At 36.0% G+C, this 20,319-nt stretch overlaps 1 protein-coding gene across 1 annotated transcript in view; it reads left to right on the forward strand.

The window, feature by feature from the left end:
* Nucleotides 1-20,319, forward strand: part of TTC27 (tetratricopeptide repeat domain 27) — a 127,388-nt gene that overhangs the window by 83,841 nt on the left and 23,228 nt on the right. The window contains exons 11-13 of the mRNA XM_054822388.1: nt 8,802-8,897; nt 11,061-11,183; nt 15,762-15,989. Of these exons, the coding sequence (XP_054678363.1) occupies nt 8,802-8,897; nt 11,061-11,183; nt 15,762-15,989 (447 nt within the window). The remainder of the gene's footprint in view (nt 1-8,801; nt 8,898-11,060; nt 11,184-15,761; nt 15,990-20,319) is intronic.

Below are 20,319 nucleotides of genomic sequence, written 5' to 3' on the forward strand. Positions count from 1 at the left end.
ACACGAGACTGAACTTGTCTGTCTTCTCTTCATACTCCCGTCCCCTTCACCAAATAACTAAAAATGGTCTTGAGATTTGCAACTGAATAAGAATAGTTGAAAAACAAATTTCAGCAAAAGATCACTTTGCTGGTGTTTTAAAAAAAAAAAAAAAGTTGGCTATTTCTAATACTGCGAAAAGAGCTGTTAGCGATTAGAGCAGCTGAATGTCTATGGTTTCAGTTTACAGGTATCTAGATAAGACTAGACAATATTTCTTTTTCTCCTTACAGGCATCTAAGGACATCTAAGTAACAGGAAAGAATTATGTTTGCAATGATTGCCAGTAAAAGACTGCACTGAGTTACCTGAATACATCACATCTTGTTTTGTGTTGTGTTTTTTCCTTGAGATTTCTATTTGTGTAACACAATACCATCCAGTCTCTACCTTTAGGTAGGAGGAAGCTGAAAATGCTTACATGTTTGCAATTAATAAGATGGTCTTAAGAACTTTTCCTCTGAAATTCTTTGTTTTATTTTAAGTATTTGTTGTTTACATTCTTCAGAAATGACCACCTCTAATTCCTAAATTCTAATTAATTTTTTGCCATATATAAATGTTTATTTTGAATATTTATTTATAGTATGTTTACTTATCATATGTTTTGTGATAAGCTTGAATGAGACTTTTTCTGATACAGAAAACTTGTCTTTTTTTTTTTACTGCTTGTGTATATATACTATTGTACAATTTACCATAAGCAAAATGCAAATATGTGGTATATGGTAGGTAAACTCAAGTCTGCCAGCAATAGAAAAAGTACAGGATGTTTCCAATAGATTATTCTACTTCAGCAGGGTGTTCCAGTTGGAATACAGAATATATTAAATGGGTCATAAAGAGGCATGTATGTTTATGAGTATCATAACTAACCTAACAATGAAATACTGCATATAAAATTATTAAAGGGTTGCACTTGACTGTCCCCTTCTCTTTGTGGCTTTTCTGAGGAAGAACTACATCTCTCAGAGAATATACCTCATATATGTATATACACACACACACACACGTTTGACGTAATTTATTCTATATAACACTACTGTAATGCCTGACAGCAGTAGGGAGGAAAGATGACAGTACACCAGAATAGACGGTTTCTGGCACGAGAACAGTTAGATCTTTATTAAAAGTTACAAACAAGTTCCTCCTTTGCTGAAAAATGGACACAGCCTTTGCTTAAAAAAAGTGTATTTGCTTATGCTTTTAAAGGGAATAGCAGCCTTAAATGCATCAAACTTGAAACATTTCATAAAATTTTCTAGGCATAATCTGTCTTGGAGAGAGTACTGCCATTATTCTCAGGTTGATGTTAGATGCTGACAATGGAATTAAACCTGTGTGCAGATGCCACAGAGATAGCTGTCCTGAAAAAGCCTCTACTGGCATACTTCTCAGTCCAGAAACTTTAAACTTTTAAATATTTGCTGAGGGATAGCTGATGCTGATTTTCTTTAGCTGTTTAGGGGGAGAACAAAATAGGAGATAGCAGAGGAGAAGCCATAAAACAAACATTGTATGCTCAATACTGTGAGTACTTATGCTCTTGAGAGATGGATCATCTTAACTGAAGAATCCATCAAAGTAAGCTACTATAAAAATACTGTGGGGTGAATAGTGCTGAATCCAGTACAAGAAGGCCTCTTTTCTTTACAGATCAAGGAGACTTCTAGTCTGTTCTAGGATGGGAGGAAAAAAATCCAACAAAGTAATAGTTGGGGAATTAGTCTGCTGTTTAAAAAGGGATTTTGCTAATTTGAAAGAATATGCATAGAAAATTTTTGTTTTCATTTCAATTAAAGGAAATCAACCTTTTTTCTTCCGTGTGTAAAGCTGCTAAAAACTGGGGCCATTTTCTTGTGACTTTTTTTTAAAAGCAGATAACCTCCGACACTGAACATTGTGATTTCTTTTAATGTAGTGATTACGTACAATCAAGAAGTTTTTACTAAAACATTGGGTAAAGCAGTTAAAACACCACTTTCAATGCAAACAGACTTAGCTTTGGAAACTTGCAGCCTGAAGCCTTCTCCTTGAATGTTTCAGTTAATTTTCTTTCAAGCGCTGCTTGTTTTTATAGCTCTAGAGTTGCATTGCCTCATTAGCAGTTTCTTTCCCTGAAGCATCCTGACATCTTTGCAGCTCCTGTGTTCCAGGTGCCCTATAACCATTCATTTGCAATACAAAGTAGGCAGTCAGTGCTATACAACATTTTACAGATAGCTTTAACAATTTTTAAACCAGCTGTTAGTTCCCAAGGAGCAGTGTGATACATAGTCCTCTAGTTGGTGTAAATGTACATACCATTTGAGGTCAATCCTATCAAGCAATAATTTCATTGGAAGAATGACTGAAAGGATGAGCTTGAAAAGTGAGCAAAAATGGAGGTCTTCAAAGCTACAAGATTTTAATGAAACCAAGAGTTATATTTGAATGAGGGGTAAAAAGAGGGTAAGATTTTTGCCCTTTTAAGCATTGAACTTCTGCAGAGTTCTCACAGAATGTTGTCATTCTCCTGAGAATGTGAATAATGTAAAATCTCCAGAAAATAGCACTCTTCATCTTAGCATCTTTGCACAATGTAAGAAATGGTCTTTTTGAGTTTCCATGAATCATAAATCATAATTTATAATAGTGATTGTTGTAATAAATTTTCCTCAAATATTTCATGTCATAATTCCCCTTTGAAAATTAAATGAATGGAGGGGGAGGGTTTCTTTCCTGATGTTGAAATACATCCTTGCTTAATAGCTCTTGTTTTGTGTTTGGATGCTTTAGTTCTTGACTATTCAGAGATTTTCATCATTTAACAGAAAGATATAATCTGTGAGCTTTTTGAAAGGATAGCTCATCATTTCCTTTAAGTCATTTTAGTTTCCAAAGAACAAAATCCTGTCTTAAATGTCAAAATGCTGTTCTGAATAATGGTTGAATGTAGTAAGTCCAAATGTACTGGTTTTGCATCTTTTTATCTAGTGATAAAACTGGCAATCCATAAAGTAATCGCTATTTGGTCATAATATCCCTCATGAAGTTTAGACTGATCTCAACCGTTTTCATTTTTTCCATGTTATATCCATATTTATCAACCAGAAACTATTCTCTCCCATTAAGCAAAACTTTACTGCATTGTTACATGAAAACTGTTTTTATTGCTTCATAGTTTCTGGCATTGCTTCACTGGAAGATTAAGTTTTTTGACCATTGGATTTTAGAAGTCTGGGTATGTCTCAGTTTGTCCCAGTGGTCTTGGTTACAGGAGCTCTTGGGTTGACAAAGAGCTGTTGAAAGATGTTTGTTGTTTGGATTGTAAATATAATTTTTGGCTAAGTTTACCAAAGAGTGTAACTCAAGATCTAGTTACATATCTACAAGGTACTAAAATACTTATAGTACATTAGGAGGCTGCATAGTTTGCAAAAGATTTATTGATGACTTCTAAATAAACCTACCCACAGAGCACGCAGCTGGCAGGAGAATTATTGGAAGAAGCACAGAGCTAAGGCAGCAGCTAGAATACCAGAGCAGTTGTACCAGAGAGTTGTGGCATCAACTTGCTGATTGTAAAACATACAGAGGTAATGGACAGAAATAGAAGGAGGACAAGGAAAATGGAAATATGTAGTTAGGCAGAGTTTGGAGAGGTCAGGCTGATGTGTGGAATTTTCAGGAGGAGTCTTCAGGCTTGGGAGAAATTGAAGAAAAAGGACCCGAAAATCACAAGAGCATCATGAAAATGTTGTATGTCTGGAGTTTCCGTGCTAGGAAAGACTGAAAGGTACTTTTCCATTCATCCTTTTCTGTCTGCCTGGAGTTAAGGTACTGGTTGGGTAGTACGTGCTGGACCACGGCGATAGTGGGAAAGCAGAATGTATGACAGTATCAGTTTCCTTTGGCATAAATCAAGCTAAACCCATGTTAAATATGGTAAAAATCTGTAAGAAATGGGACATCTTAGAGTTGGTAGAGAAGGTGCGCAAAAGCAGGGCAAGATAATGCCACAGTCAACATGTTGATTTGGGTTAGGTGACAGAGAAACATTGTGATTTATGGCTGTTGGGAGCATTCATGTAGAAAGGACTCTTGGGTGGACGGTCGCCACTGGAGTCCCAGAGGTATTAACTAGTAATTGATTCTGGCAGGCTGACAACATCTCTAGACTGAGAAGCGGGAGAAGACTACAACAAAATTGTGTAATCTTCCTGCCTACAAAATCATGAAGAGGAACATCAAGTGTACCAGGATAAATTAAAGGGTATGAGGGAATATAAAATGCTAACTAAGGTAGAGATGGTGGTACTGATAAGTGCATAGCAGGTAATCAGGTACTAAAGTAGTAAAAACAAATGTTTTCAATAGGGTGTGGTCAGTGGGAAACAGCTGGATGCCTGGTTAGCAGTGGGAGAAGGCAAGAAAACAAATTAAGCTCCGATTATCGACACAGCCTGTGAAACAAACTTTTGTGCAGGTGAAAGAGAGTGGAACAATTGTGACTGGAACATTAAAACTTGTCAAAAAAGTTAGGTAAAGGAAAAAGTGGTGCAGTCACATTGTGTATTACTGATATGAAAACCTGGTAAGAAGTGAGATGAAATAGCATGGATAAAATGCTGTCTATGGGTCAAGACTATCTTGAGGGAGATGTTTTATTGGGGCCAGCAATGTTAGGTTTGGATATGAACAGACCAATCTTTGGTGTGACTGTGGAAGAGAGATCCAAATGGAATTAAATAGTTGCTGCACAAACAAAAGTCTGATGCTGTTTTCAAGATATTTTTAGTAAGTAGTATCTTGCTCTTTTCAAAAGACATGGGTTTAGGGCTTTTTTGTTTGGGGGGTGTGTTCCCTAAATAATCTTGGATTAGGAGATCCTTCAGATTAATTGGAAGGAAAAAAAATGTCTCCGTATAGATACGATTTTACATGGTAAGGGGCATTTTTTTTGAGAAAGTAAGTAAACTATTTCATCTGAAATAAACATGTTAAGAATGGAAGGAAGGATGTGAAGGATGTGTCTGTCAGATGCAAAAAGCTACCTGCAGATTATATTTTAAAAAAAGGGACAAAACTTTGATGGAAGGACTTAGAATCATAGAATATCTCAAGTTGGAAAGGACCCATAAGGATCATCAAGTCCAACTCCCTGCTCCTCGCAGGAATACCTAAAACTAAACCACATGACTAAGAACTCTGACAGGCTTGGTGCCGTGACCACTTCCCTGAGGAGCCTGTTCCAGTGACCGACCACCCTCTCAGTGAAGAACCTTTTTGTAATGGTTGGACTGATCTTAAAGGTCTTCTCCACCCTAAATGATTCTATGATTCTATGTCCAGCCTGAACTTGCCCTGATGCAGCTTCATTCTATTTCCTCGTGTCCTCTTGCTGATCAGCAGAGAGACGAGGTCAGCATCTCCCCCTCTGCTGCCCAGACCAGTAAGTAGGCTGAGAAATCAAATAGCATAACGTCGCAAGAAAATGACATCTCAGTGACCAGAAACCATAAGCGTGTACTATTATTTCCAGAGATGGGGTCTGACTAAAAAGAAAAAGCTATTAACTCTGTCAGCCATAGAAGCAAAGGACAGTAAAAAATGTGGAGAGGATAAAGAGATTTAAATGTAGGTAGACTCAGAATTGAAGCTGATATTTTATCATCTGGATCATAATGATCTTATATTTATATCTCTATATATATCTGTTGAACATAGAGGCAAAGCAAGGATGCGCAATGGGAATGAATGTATGGAAATTATATCCAAGGTGGAAAAAATCCTTTACAAACTTCATGTACTCCAGTCATGGATAATTACCAGCTGAGTCTGATTAGGAAAGTGATTAGACTGAGGTTGTTTAGTAAAGTGATAAAAGCTCTAACGTGATCATTTCAAATTAACGTGGTATACTTATCCCAAACACAGGCTACTTAGGGTACTTCTTAATCTCTTACCAAAGATTTAACTTAAGTATGAGATGGAGAGAATGAATTGCAATGTCTAGAGCTGGCTTTTCCTGCTTTCATGTGGCAATAATGTAGTCTTTGCCCGAGATATAAAATTCCATCAAAACCATCTATGTTTTTTGTTGTTTCCAGACTGGATTAGCGTATCTCTGTACTGTGTTTTTTGACTTCAGAACTTGTAATCTATGGCACCTCAAGCCTTGGGAAAAGGGTGTGTTACGTGCTGGGAAGGGTGATCTGTTAAGCTTAACGGTTTTAAATGTTGTATGTGGAAGAACTCATGTATCATTTAGAGTTGTGAATTTTAGTTGGTTTCTGCTGTCATTCTCTTTAAAAACTTCATGGCAGAATTTGAGGCTCGGGTTAAACTAAGACACCAAGTCTTATGTCTTTTGACTGTGTTTCAAATATTCTATGTATATATAGATTTTTTTTTTTCTTTACACAATATTTGTCTTGATGATTATTAATAAGAAAGAATGCTTTCTTGCTCATTTTCTTGATTTATTGTTCTGTAATTAGATATTAGCTGTGCACTAAGGGTAGGATTCTCATTTTCTCACCACTATACAACCCAAATTTTATTTCTTCAAGCATAATTCAGAAACATAGAATTCAGCAATTTTTCAGTAACGTATTTTCTGTACTTGACTAGTAGGCAGAACTATTACAGCTTATTTTTTGAACATATGAGAGAGTGCATCAAGCATGGATTTTAATAACTTTTAAGTTCATTAGCATTTATACTTTCTTAGGGAATTATGATATTCATATGTTCTACCTACACTTTCAGTTTTTGTTGGAACTCTGTTCAGAGTACAGTATTTGTTTTGGGAAGGGAGAGAATTCTACTTGCTAATAGTCATACTCTCCTACAACATGTCATTTACATTAGGCTTTTCTGCTTAGGAAGTGTAGAAAAAATATGGCCACAAATTTTCCAATAAAATATATTGCTTTTGAAAAACTGTTTTTCTTTGAATTCCAGTTTTCTTTTGTAACAATAGAAATTAAAAAAAAAATCAAAACAAAACCCACAACTCTAAACCAAGAACAAAACGTTTTGATTGACTTAAAACATTTTCTGCCTTCCATCGCCCGTTCTTCTCAAAAAATTATTTTGCAAGACATATTTAGGATTTTTTGGCTTTGCTCAGGCTTAGAGCAATTATTATTTTTCAATTTTCCAACTGTAATTTACTGCTTTGTCTGGTCTTGTAAAATGATTACCCAAGGAATTGAACTATTTTTCAGTTTAATTTTTGTTGCAACAGAATATAGAAAAATGTAATTCTGCATAGCATTAGAACATTTCAGCAGAACTAAAACTGCAAAATATGATTTGTTATATAGTTCATAGTCAAGTAAACTCTGTAATTAAATAATATTACTTTAAAGGTTTTATTTGAATCTGACTCCTTTTGGATTGCTTGGAACTGTGTAAAGGAATGTGATTTTATTAGTCTGTCCCTTTCCTTACTACAAATATACCTCAGCCATTTTCTTGGGGTGGGTTTCTGGATAATCTCTAGGAACAGGTCTCTGGAGATAATTTTATGAGAGAGAGAGAATGAATATTTTAAATATTAGTATTTAAAATTAGGAGGTTAAGCATGGATTTAAAGCCTGTTGTGATTTTTTTCTTATTAAAAGAATGAAGCCACCTAATAAATTCCATTAACATCAATTGCAGTTACAAGATGCTTAGCAATTTAAATCACATAACTGATTATTTTAATTTTACACAACTATTATTTGCATTATTGATATAGGTTGGGTAGCCAACAGTTTTATTTAGAAAGAGAGAGAAAGTAGCAGTCCTATCCCATTTTTCCTTTTGTTTGGGAATCTTTGCACTCATTTTCCATGCTGGGAAAATTCTGAGAACCTGTCTAGCTCCTTCTGTAAATTTTTGACCAAGTTATATGCAAGACTTGGGTAGATGAATCATGTGAAGGCAAGTAATTTAATATTCCGTTCTTTATACCTCTGGCCTTAAATTTGCTAGTTTAGTGATGACTGGCATTTGAAGAGAGTTGCTCCTTTATCTTAAAATTTCTAACTAGCTTTCTGGTTATAGCTACCTTTAATATTTTATTTCTCTTGCTATTGAATTTTGATTTAAATAACTTCATAGTGGATTTTCAGAGAAGTTAGTGCTGAAGCTGCTGCACTTTTGCTATGCAGAAGTTATCATTCTCTTTCAAAGGATTTCAGAAGAAAACATTTCAATAATCCAAAGCTCCACCAAAGAAAAAAAAAAGCCTGAATTGAATTGTACTCCAAGTCACAATAATTTATTCTATATTAGAACTGTGTTTCCAAAAGCATGGTCCACTATAGTATGTTTGTCTTTCTCTCTCTTTTTTAATAAGAAATTTCATGCCTAAAGCGTATCAATACTATCTTAGGGAAAAACTAGCTAAACGATTGAAATGCATTAGGCAAGGTCACTTTAATATTTGATGTAGTTTTAGTCTGCAAGTATTTGGGATTATAAATTTGATTCTTATTCCTGTTACATGCACTTTGAAATTTGAGTCTCTTCGAAGCTTTTTTAAAAATTTATTTATTATTAGCTGTAATAAAGAGGTTTTGTATAAATGTTTATTACATTTTCTTACATGGGGTAATAAAAAGACTTGTAGCGTATTATGGTGTAAGCTTACTGGTGATTAGTGTTATCTTTAATGTTATTTCTCCATTATGTCAAGAATGCCTAAAATCCTGAATAGTTTGAATTTTTTTTGGTTGATATCAGTCTAAGTAAATACTATATCAGAATATACTTTGCATTTACAGGCACTTGCAGACCAATTTGAAGATGCAAATACATCGGTATCTGAACGCATGAAGATTTTCTACTGTTGTCAGGTGCCTCCGCGCTGGGCCATACAGGTGTGAAGCAACCCCCTTTGAAGCTTTACTTAAAAGTCTATAGTTCTTATTATTTTTGCATGACTCCAAAGTCAAGAGAGTGTGATACGATCTTGAGTTGAAACACTGTAGATATAAAGATGTAACCTAACAGCACACCAGGTTTTCCTGGAAAGAAATCAAGTTCTACAGTGTTTTGCTTTCAGATGTCTTGTTCTGTCATGCACAGAAGTAATTGCTTGTAGTGCAAATCGTCTTTGCTTTCCTTTTTCCTTCAGTAAAAAATGGACCCAAACTTTCAAGCTTCCAACATAATCACCTCTAAAAATAATCTTACCACTGTCTTGCTATTTGCTGCCGTTGTACTTATGCCACTATTACTTGCATCTTTCTCATCTTTTTAATGACCACTCACTTTGGGTTGTTTTCAGGAAGTGGATCCTGTTCAAAGCAACCAAATTAGGAGCCAAAAGTACACTGAAGATCTCCTCAAGCTGAGAGTTGTTATATTCGAGACATGCCCCTTTTTACTGTTGCTGACAGGATTTTTTTTTTTTCCAAAACTACACTGTTTATCTTCACAGTAAACTCTTTCTAGAACAGAAATCTACACATTAGTCTTATCTGATGATGGTCTACTCAACAAACTTAAGAAAACTGTTTGCATCGCATACCTCCAAAGGTGTTCATGTTGTTTACTTTTAATGGTGTTTTATTCCTTTTTTTCCCCTCAATGCATTTTGCTTTAACCAATCATATCTTCTCCTAGCATTCTCAAATTATTCCACACAACCTTTCAACAGGCACTTGCAATAAAACTAACAAATGTGGTTTTCATTTCCAGTTGTCAGTGGCACTTTTTAATCCAAGCCAATTTTCCAAGCCAAAGATAGAAATACTAAAATAGGGATTTACGATGGAAGATGGCTGTGGTCTTCTAGTCATATTAATGAAGAGGCATTGCCTATATGAATCTTACCAAATTTGACTCTAAGTAAATTTAATAAAACATAAATAAAATTTAGTTCCAGACACTGGCAAATGTAGGTTTTTTCCTAAGTGATTAATATCAAGCTAACAAATAATTAGTTTGTTACAGATTTTCAGTTTGTTATATATTTATGTCAAAGAACTGTAGCCAGTTCTTAATTTTTTGAATACCAGTCTATTTCTGTATGGTGACTCCTTGGATTTGTAACAGATACTGAACCCAAGCCTATAAAGAGTGGTCCATGACATCTGCAGAGAGCTTCCAGGAATCCATTCAGGATAACCAAAACCACTGCAGAAGTTCTCTGTATGGGATCTCATACACAGTGTCCTTATACAGAATGCTCCTATTTGTTTTTGCAAACCAAATTGTATATCTGTCACACATTGTAAATAAGTTGTTCTTTCTTCAAAGATAAAAACCTATACGTGATTTTAATCTCCTCTTAAAAAATAAACAAAAGACCAAAGACAACTTTTCAAAGGCATGAAAACATACCCTGTTTATTTTTCAATTGAAAAGATTACTTATTTATTTTCATAAGTACACTGAAATAATAACTGAATTTGAAATAACAAAGAGGCTGACTTATCTGTGAGGTAAACTCAACTAGGGAGTTGAACCTGAACTCAAATCCAGTATTGATTTGACTAAAAACTGACACCCTTTGGCAGTGGCTGTTTGGGACAGTGATTTCTCATGAGTGCCTAACAAAATTGTATCAGAGTCTTTCTCTCCATCTGTGTTTGCACAGGTACAGATTACTATGGCAAAGCATTGTTAGAAGAGGCTTTAACGCGCTCCTTCAGCCTCTATTTCCTGCTCTTAGCATTCCCAACATCCTGCTGCAGGTGGACCGTGTGCCTCATTTAAGGGGTGGAAGTTCAGCTCTGTCAGTTTATCCTTGCCATGTCTGTTTCCATTTTTGCGTTATATTATAAACTAGTTCAAAGTAATTAAGCTACCGACATGAACAAAAGTCAAATCAAAGCAATTACTGTTCTGTTGATGGGGTGGGTTTTTTGAGGTGTGTATATATATTGTTTGAGGCTCCAGCTTGAAGTTTCAGGAGAATAATTCCATATTCTCTGTCTGCTTCTTGCTGATATCAGCAATGCCTCTAACATCTTTTAAAAATGTAAATAGTATTGACTTACCTGTTTTCAGTTACCTGGACTTTCTTATCTTTCCAGCGTCAGCTTGCAAACTTACTCTTTGAGCTGGGATGCACCAGCTCTGCCTTACAGATATTTGAGGAGCTGGAAATGTGGGAAGATGCAGTGATCTGCTATGAAAGAGCAGGACAGCATGGAAAGGTAAGAAAAATGTTTTTTACAGCTGAGATCTTGTCTTGAAGTATGAAAACTCTCTGGTTTGAGCTGTCAGTTCACTAATGACACTCACTTCTACAGGGGTATCATGAGGAAAGTCTGTTTAGGAAAAATGGACACAGGACATATGAGTCATAAACTGAGAATGCTAAAAAAAAAAAAAAGATTTGGGGTAATGACCACATGAGATAGAAGTTGGTAAATGAGAAATAATTTAGGAAGCAAGATGATTGCAATAGTGATTCTTGAAAATACTCAAGGAAAATTAACAACTGTGGATGCACAGCAAGGTGTAATGTGGGCATTTCAAGAAGGCCGTAGCCGTCACTCCTGATGGGGTCTTGGAGCTTTGTCTGGAGGGGATATTAGTTTTCTTTCCCACTTGATTTCAAACTATTAACTAGTTTTTAAAAATGCTTTAAATAGAACAATAGAACAATATCAGTGCTTAATTACCTAGTGTTAACATACTCAAATTACAGAATCAACTATTTGCAACAAGAAATGGCATAATATTAAAAGGCTTTATTTTGTTAAGTCCATGTTGATGTTTTCCTGATCTTCTCCATCATTTCTTTAAGACTGCTGCAGCTATGTGTGGTCAGCTCCAGACAAAGGCAATTTAAAACCATCAGCTAACTTTATGTTTCAGTGACACAATTGTTTAAAAATGCTGTAGCAGTCCTCCTGTTGTTGATTATTTTGCTGTTACTATTAGAGCAATGGTAGGAAGATTTTAGAAATGATACCTGGAAGCAATGCCTACTTGTGTGTAACTTTAGCTGTGTTCTCTTTCTGGTGCAATCTCTCACACAAAAAGACAGGAACTTAAGCTACCAAGCATTGTTTTCAGAATTTATATAGTTTTCAGAAATACTCACTTTTAGACAAAAATACATTTTTTCTTTTCTTCCCTGTTCTCTCCCTCTGTTTGGTATGTGGCAGCATTAAATATATGAATGTATGTGTGCCTTTATGAAAACAAAATCACAAAGACTATACTTAAATTAATAGCAAAAATGCAGAATTTCTCATACTTACATATTTCTCCTAATTATCGTGCACCAATGCATAGATTTTGGTTGTTATAAACAGACATATATGTTTTGCTGGCAAATTCTGTGTCACATTATAAATGCCTTGGGGATAGTGTGCTAATATCCCAGTCTTTTCAGCACAATGGAGAAATAGAGGTCAATATTTTCCATTTCCTGGAAATGCATTCTGTCCTACTTACATTCACAAACTGCCCTTAGGGAGTTATGAAAATGGACAGGATATCTGACACAGGAAACTGCTTAGAAATGCTTTCAGAATGAGGGTTTGTGCTGTGCTTTGAAAAACAGAAAATTCTAAGTAACAGTAGTGCTGGAAAAAAGCTAGCTTCAGATCAAAAAAGCCAGAAAATTAGAAACATTTAGCTGTACACCAAGGGGAATGACCGTTTGTGCTCCTTATCAGAAAGCTTTCAGAGTGTGAACTGTTTGTATTTGTCAAAAATGTTTTTCTGTTTTTAAACATGGTAGTTATTCTTTTAGAAATGCATGAGAATCTACTAGAGCAGTATGTTGTTCAGTGGGTGTTCATGTCAGTAAAGAACTTAGCATATAGGTGCACAAAAGAACAAACTATTTTTCCACTCACAAATGCTTTGATATCGAAAACCTGAATTTAAGTACTGAAAAATCTAATAAAACAGGCAGATTACGGCAATATCATTTGATGAGTACTTACACATAAAAGTAATATGTTCCTTCCTCCTACCTTTGAATTATGCACTGACAAAGAAACAGAGCATGTAGATAAGGCTATGCAATGCTCCACAGTATGTACTTGGGAAGTACACCATTAACTCAGTTATAACAGAGCCATGTAGTAGTACAAATTTTGCAGAGTAAGATGTCACTAGCATTTAGCAAACTTTGTTGTGGATCTTTTACTGTTACTAGGTATGGCTTTATACTCACTTATTTCATAATCTGAACAAAATTAGTATAAACTGATATCAGTAAATGGCTTGCCCAAGGTCATGCATGAAGTTACAGGGAGGATGCAATGAAAAGCTCTCCTTTTCTCTCACTACCTCTTTCCATGCTCATCCATTCTGCTTCTCCATGCTACTTCTCTGCTAACCTACCAAATAACATGTGAGCAGAAAAGATGAAAGCATTTTAGGAAAGAATTTGAACTAGCAAAGGAATGAATTGTCAAATAATAGAACCGGTAGATATGTGAAGAGTGAGGCTAATAGGGTCTTTTAGGAAACGAATAAAAGAAAACCATGGGAACACGTGGATGAAACGGCAAGTGGAAGTTTAAGGTTGGAAAGCCAAATGCAGGATGAATCTTGAACTTGGTTTCCAGGAGTGTCTGTAGTGAGTAATAAAAAGGCACCACCTCTTATTTAAAACAGAACCCTCTTTACTGATTGGGGATTTTTGTGAAGGATTGCCTGTTTAATTCCCATACCAATCGTAGTAGTCCAGAAAGCAAGATAACAGCCTAAATCTTTCTCGTTTTTAAATCAACTGACTTTTGAACTGAGTATTGAATACTATCCATTCTGATGCAGAGCATTCTGTGAAAAGCAGTGGTGTTATAATTACATCTGTTCCAGACATCAAGGGTTATACAGCTTCATTTTTTTTTGGTTTAACCAAACCCTCTGCAAGTGCAGTCTTCTTGGTAGGCGAGGTTTTCTAGTGCTTTGGCTAGGCTAATTCTAAATTACGACTAACAGTTTCTTGGGGTTTCTTTGGAGAACTGTTCCACAGGCACTTAAAAACACCTATCATTAAGTTATTTTCCTAATATTCAGCCACTAACTTTCTTCTTAATGGGATTTCATTTTTGCTAATTTAAGACCCCTTTAGAATCTAAACAATACATTAATTCTTCACATTTGTGCACTTCAAATATTTGTAGACTTTACTGTTACTTTATTTAACAAATATGGTAGAGTGAAGTGTTAAAATTACTATACATTAAATATTTCAAAACAAAGTCATTTTTCTAAAGATGATTTTCAGACAGGATCAATGAATTTTACTGATCGAAGAGGAGTAAGAGACTTTGACTCTCTAGAGATCATCTGAAAGGCAAAGACAACAGTTCTTATAGAAACAAGAAATAATTTAAATGTAGTAATTTAAATGCAGAGATGAACTCAGCTTTCCTTTTAGATAAACTAGCTATGATAGAAGAATGACCAGTGTTACAATGTCAAACTTTAATGCTGTGGCAGGCTGCGTTGGCTCTTTCTTGGTTCAGATGGTTCAAATAGGTCTTTTCTAATAGAAAAATCGTACTGAGCTGAATTATGTGTGTTACATTTTTGCAGCAGGGGACTGAGGTCTGAACAACAGATCATCTGTCCAGTGTATTTATCTTTTCAAAAAGCCACAGAAAGCAGGCTGTTTAAAAGAGAAACAATAATTTTATTGTTAGAGCAAGATAGTGACCCTGAGATAAAGAGCTTTTGAAAGTTGGTTACACCCCATAATAGATGTCTGGGAGACCCAGCTTGTGTCTTCTTTTCCATAATGCTGTATGTATTCTGAATATATTTTATCTCAAACATTTAAATAAATTTATAAGTTCTGCATTTTATGTAAAAGAGTAGCATTTCCAGAACCAACAGTATGAAAATGGATGTGTCTGCAGACATAACAGAATGGAAATAACTATTTTCAGAATAGAGCAATTAGAGAAAAATGAATGACGGTCATAGCAAGAGAACGTATTAGGATATGTAAAAAACACAGATGATAAACTATTAGGGTTGCACATATATTAATGGTCCTGATACTGCATTGCTCTGAAGTAGGTGTAGGTTTGATGTCCAGGACTGATATTTGCTCTTGGGACAGAATACACACCTAAGATGTAAAATAAGGAGCAAGCTGCTTCTTGTTTTAATGGGTACATTTTCCTTGGTGCATTAAACCAAAAGCTTTTCTTCACAGAATCACAGAATGGTTTGGATTGGAAGGGACCTTAAAGATCATCTAGTCCAAACACCTGGCCGTGGGCAGGGACACCCTCCACCAGACCAGGTTGCCCAAAGCCCCATCCAACCTGGCCTCGAACACTTCCAGGGAGGGTGCATCCACAAACTCTCTGGGCAACCTGTTCCTGTGCCTCACCACCCTCACAGGGAAGAATTTCTTCCTAATAGCTCATCTAAATCTACCCTCCTTCAGCTTAAGGCCATTATCCCTTGTCCCATCACTCCATGCCTTTGTAAACAGTCCCTCTCCAGCTTTCCTGTAGGCCCCCTTTAGGTACTGGAAGGCTGCAATAAGGTGTCCCCGGAGCCTTCTCTTCTCCAGGCTGAAGATGTTGAAGTGTTGTTTTGGTTTTTTTAAAAACAATTTGGAACTAGATTCTCTCTAGACTTTATCTTTGATGCTCTGTTGGATCAAGATACTGTTTCCTTACTATCCCTACTTCTTAGTCTTCAACTGATGATTGCAAGACGCTAAAGTGGTATTTGTTCAGGTAGGTTATTAACTGCAAATAAATTTTCCCATTATGTATTGATTTCTCTTTGTTCTTTAACAGGCAGAAGAAATACTCAGGCGGGAGTTAGAGAAAAAGGAAACACCAGGATTATATTGTTTGCTTGGTGATGTTCTTAAAGACCACCAGTACTATGACAAGGCCTGGGAGCTCTCCAGGCACCGCAGCGCCCGCGCCCAGCGCTCCAAAGGCCTCCTCCATCTCCGCAACTGGGAATTCAGGGAATGTGTGGAGTGCTTTGAACGTTCAGTGCAGATCAACCCTATGCAGGTTGGGAAGTGATACACATATGGCTTTGTTTTAATTGGTGTGTTCAGTTTTGAATGACGCCACGCTTCTGTGGCAAAGGCAATTCTGGGCACAATTGTCAAAGTAACAGCTTATTACTATTCTTAGCAAATTTTTCACCATGTACTTGGAAGCCTGGCCAAAAATGGTAGCATAGTGAAATGAAGACATCCTTTTGCATTCAGGTCCTTGCACGCAGCTAACTCTTTGTCTGCACAGGTCTCCTCTTTCAAAGAGATCAAACCATTGTAAATTAATAATTATCATCAAATAAATCATGAACAAGTGTCAAGCAAAATAGTTACAAGAAGAATGCTGTAGAGATTTTAATGAAATTATCCTTTTGCCTTCTCTGTTGGCTTTGAATTACAAACTCTGATCTCTGCATTTCACAGAAATCTTTTTCAAGTGTTCCGGTCTGTCCTGCTCTGGAATCACTGAGAAGCATTGTGTTACACTTGTGATGGCAGTAGCTTTTATTATAGTAATGCATCAAAACTGAAACCACAGCCAAAACAGTTCTCTTGATGAAGCTGGTTATTTTGACATATCCTTTGCAAGCTGTTCTGCAGACAATTTTTGTAATCTTGTTTCAGTTTGTCAGCCACTATATACCATCCCAATAAGGTCCACCCTGTGAAGGGTTCTGAGACGTTAAAACAGCTTTGTGGTTCTTTATGTATATAAATTGTGCTCTTCATAGCCATTTCCAGGTCCGTGCAAAAGTAGGATATTCCACCTTCTTGCCCTCCAAAGAATACTGCCGAAGCTCCTGTTTTGAGTTCCACATAACTAGCTGCACTTCTGCTTTAGAAAAATTTTAAAGGCCTCCAGCATTTCAAATCATTTACCCCAAAGCTTTTTTGTATTTCAGTGACGTATTGTATTCCAGTGGATCAGAGTCCTGTTCTTATTCAAATGAACTCCAGAAAATTTATAAACACCTTTAGAATGGAAAGCAAAATGAACAAAAATGCTTCCCTTGGCTTTCAGTTCTCTTACTGACTCAGAAAATGCCAACAAAATTTATGTTACCCAGATGGGAACCTTATTGAAATCAAGAGGACTCCCAGATTATAAAGTGCTGGAGAAGATGGCCTACAGGGCTCAAACCTGAGAAATATTCTGCTGAGATGCTTTTTTTATTTTGCATCCTGTCCAAAAGAAGCTTGAAATGAAAGGCAACCCAGGAAAAACAGGCCAGTCCATATAGGAAAGTGAATATTTCCCCCTCTTGTTGCTCAGGAGGCTCTATTTAAGTTTGAGATTGTTTCAAACAAGCAGATTGAGTAAATGGATAGCGTGGATTGACGTATCACTGTCTTCTAAAGTCTATCTGTATTCTGTCACTACAGAAATTAATTGTTTCCTATTTCAGGGTGTCTTGTGGATAAAGAGCAGAGAGGAAGGTGATTCTAGATGCAGGGAAAATATTCATTAATGAATTGTTCCCAGAATTGTGCATAATTTATCAGGTAACGAAGGACCCCCTAATACAAAGAAATTTTTTTTTTTTTTTGGTGGCTGTCAGAAACCTTGTTGGAGGAAGGGATTTTTAGACTGCAGCAAGTGATTGCCCAGAATATCTAATGGATAAAGCCATTCTCTGTCAACCCTCTTGTGTACTCTTTGACCAACTGGTCAAGTTTGGTTGACATCTCTGAGGTGGGTCTTTGCAATGTGAGCCAACCACCATATTAGATTTTAGAGAATCCACAAAGGAATGAAAGTCTTACAGTTCAAATATATCTGAAACTTGTCTTCATTAGCACTGCTGCTCACAGAATTACTTGTTCTAGTACATGCCTAGTGGATGACAGATGCATTTCTCTTGCACTTTCGCTGTGAGCATCTTGCAAGTCTGGACTGAGACAATTTCAGAGATCATAGAGCTCATGCAGTCAGTTCTCCAGTGGTGAAAGTCTGTGACGGCTTGTTAATTCTTGTGCTGAACAGTGTATGGTTCTCTATATCCAGTGACTTCACATTTGACTTTTCCAGAAATAAGAGTGTTTATAGCACCTTTTTTGTGCCCACACTGTTCCTCACCATGTCCCAGTCCACAAGGAGAGAATAATTCTCTTTTGTGCTAGACTATTTGGCTCCTAACTTCTAGGCTAATTTTCTTGGGTGTGAAGCAAGACGAGTGATCTCTCTCCAGTTTAGGGAAACAGTCACGCTTTAGAAGTCACCTTGCCATCAACTACACCTGGAACTTAAAGTTTTGGACAATGCAACGAGTGCCTTATTATAAGGGATATGAATTATGAGTAATTATAAAGGTACTCGTCTAGGATTTCACTCAACTAGAGCTCTTAAAATTTTATTGTAATTACTAACTTCAAAGGCATATTTTGCTCTACAGGCTATAGATGGTTTCTAAACTAACACTGTTGTACTAAGAGTACTGTACTGAAGAGTTTACTGGATTCTGAAAAGAAAAAAATCTATATATATTTGCCATATGTAAATAGTAGAAATTGCTTTTAAAAAGGCAAAAAATTTCTTCAGCTATATGATTTGCATTTTTTTCTTTTTAAGTAGTCAGATATACTGTAATTAGGTTATTTTGGAATGATATTCCCACTAATATGAGAGAATTGTTTAGACTTTCTTAAAGCATTTCATAATCATTTAGACTTATTAAAGACTTGCCCGGAAATTCCTGATGGCAAGTTTTAACAGGGAGTCCAGGCCTAAATTATATTCCTTTGCTGGTCACTGTCTTCAGTTTTGAAAAGGATAAAAATTTACAGCTCATTTTCATGTGTTTTTCTAATCAGTAGCACCATTTGAACCTCTAGCCAGTATGCTTTTTCTTATTTCCAAAAAAGAACTTTAACCTAGTTCTACAAGCCTTGACAAAAGTCTTTTCTGAACTTTGGACGGTTTTCCTTACGCTGCCTTTCAGTCAGTCACTTTCCTCAGAGCAGTTGTTACATCAGCCAGTGGGATCAGCAGATTTTGTGCCCTTCCCAATAAAAAGGGAATTCTTACCATTCTTTGCACAAAAAATAGCTTAAGTCCATTCTTAAATATACTATTAAACAGTCACTGTACTTCTTACATTGTGGAAGAAGTTCATGCTCCCTTTTCAGATATCTAAGGGATGGTAAAATATCATTTCATTGCTTTAGTAGATCAAAGGCCAATGAACCTTGGTTTTTTGTTTGGTTGGTTTCAGTGGTTTGTTGTTTTGTGGAGGGGTTTTTTGGCTGGTTGTTTTTTGGGTTATGTTTTTTGGGTGGTTGTTTTTTTACACAGCTAGCATGTTTTTTTCATTTAACCTGTCAGACTTGTTCTTTTTGAGCCTTCTCATTTGTCACGCACATCAACTTTTAAAGTATGTCCTCTTATTCTTCGTAATCTCCTTTATTTTGTTTTTAACTGTTACGATTGTCTAGTCTTTCTAGAGCTGTTTTGAATGACAACATGCAGTTGCTCCAAGCCTTGAAATGTCTTGTCTTTAAATGTTTTGGATCTTCTGCAGACCTTTACTCTTTTAGCTGTGCCTTTTAGTTTTTAACATAGCTTTTCCATTTTAAGTAGCTCTTAAATTTTACATGCTCTGTATTAAATGAGTTGCCTTTATTCTTGAAGGACTAGTGAATCTAGATACATTACACAGTATCTTTTGTATGGTAACATTTTGAACCCAATCATTCATACAGGTCAGGATCCAGGTAAGTACTGTCTCCTGACTAGCTGCTTCATAGTTAATAAAATTAGCCTTGGAATTTCATTCATTATGGTATTTACTAAACTATGTGGAATAATTAAAATCTCCCTGTATTTTCGGGGTTTTCTACTTTCACAGCTTTCTGATATCCCCCAGCATGTTACCTTCTCCATTTTAATCAAGTATTCTGAGATACAGTCTTTCTACTGCTTTTTTACTGAGGAAATTTTAATTCATACTAGTTCTGTTGTTCGTTTACACAGTTAATTTTCTAGATGATTGATGTTGAAGTTTTCTTTAACATATAGTGACATTCTTCCATCTGCATAACCTATTCCATTTTCTGTATGCTTTTTGCCTCCATATCGTAGCATCTCATGAGGGTCCTTGACATAATTCCCAGCCCAGGAACTTTTCATCTCATTCTTCTCGTCTGCTAAAGGACACCTGCTTTTGGACACCTTTCCCAACCTTCTCCATCATGTCCAGTTCTCACATTTTTTCTGTTCAGTGGAAACCTTCATACATAATTACTGCAAGGCAAAATATCTTGTTTCAAACTATTAAGAAAAGAAAACCATCATTCTTTGCAGTCACTGTACGACTTTTACTAGGTACCTGCTCATATGTCTT

The sequence above is a fragment of the Grus americana genome, chromosome 3 (assembly GCF_028858705.1).
Source record: "Grus americana isolate bGruAme1 chromosome 3, bGruAme1.mat, whole genome shotgun sequence".
NCBI lineage: Eukaryota > Metazoa > Chordata > Aves > Gruiformes > Gruidae > Grus > Grus americana.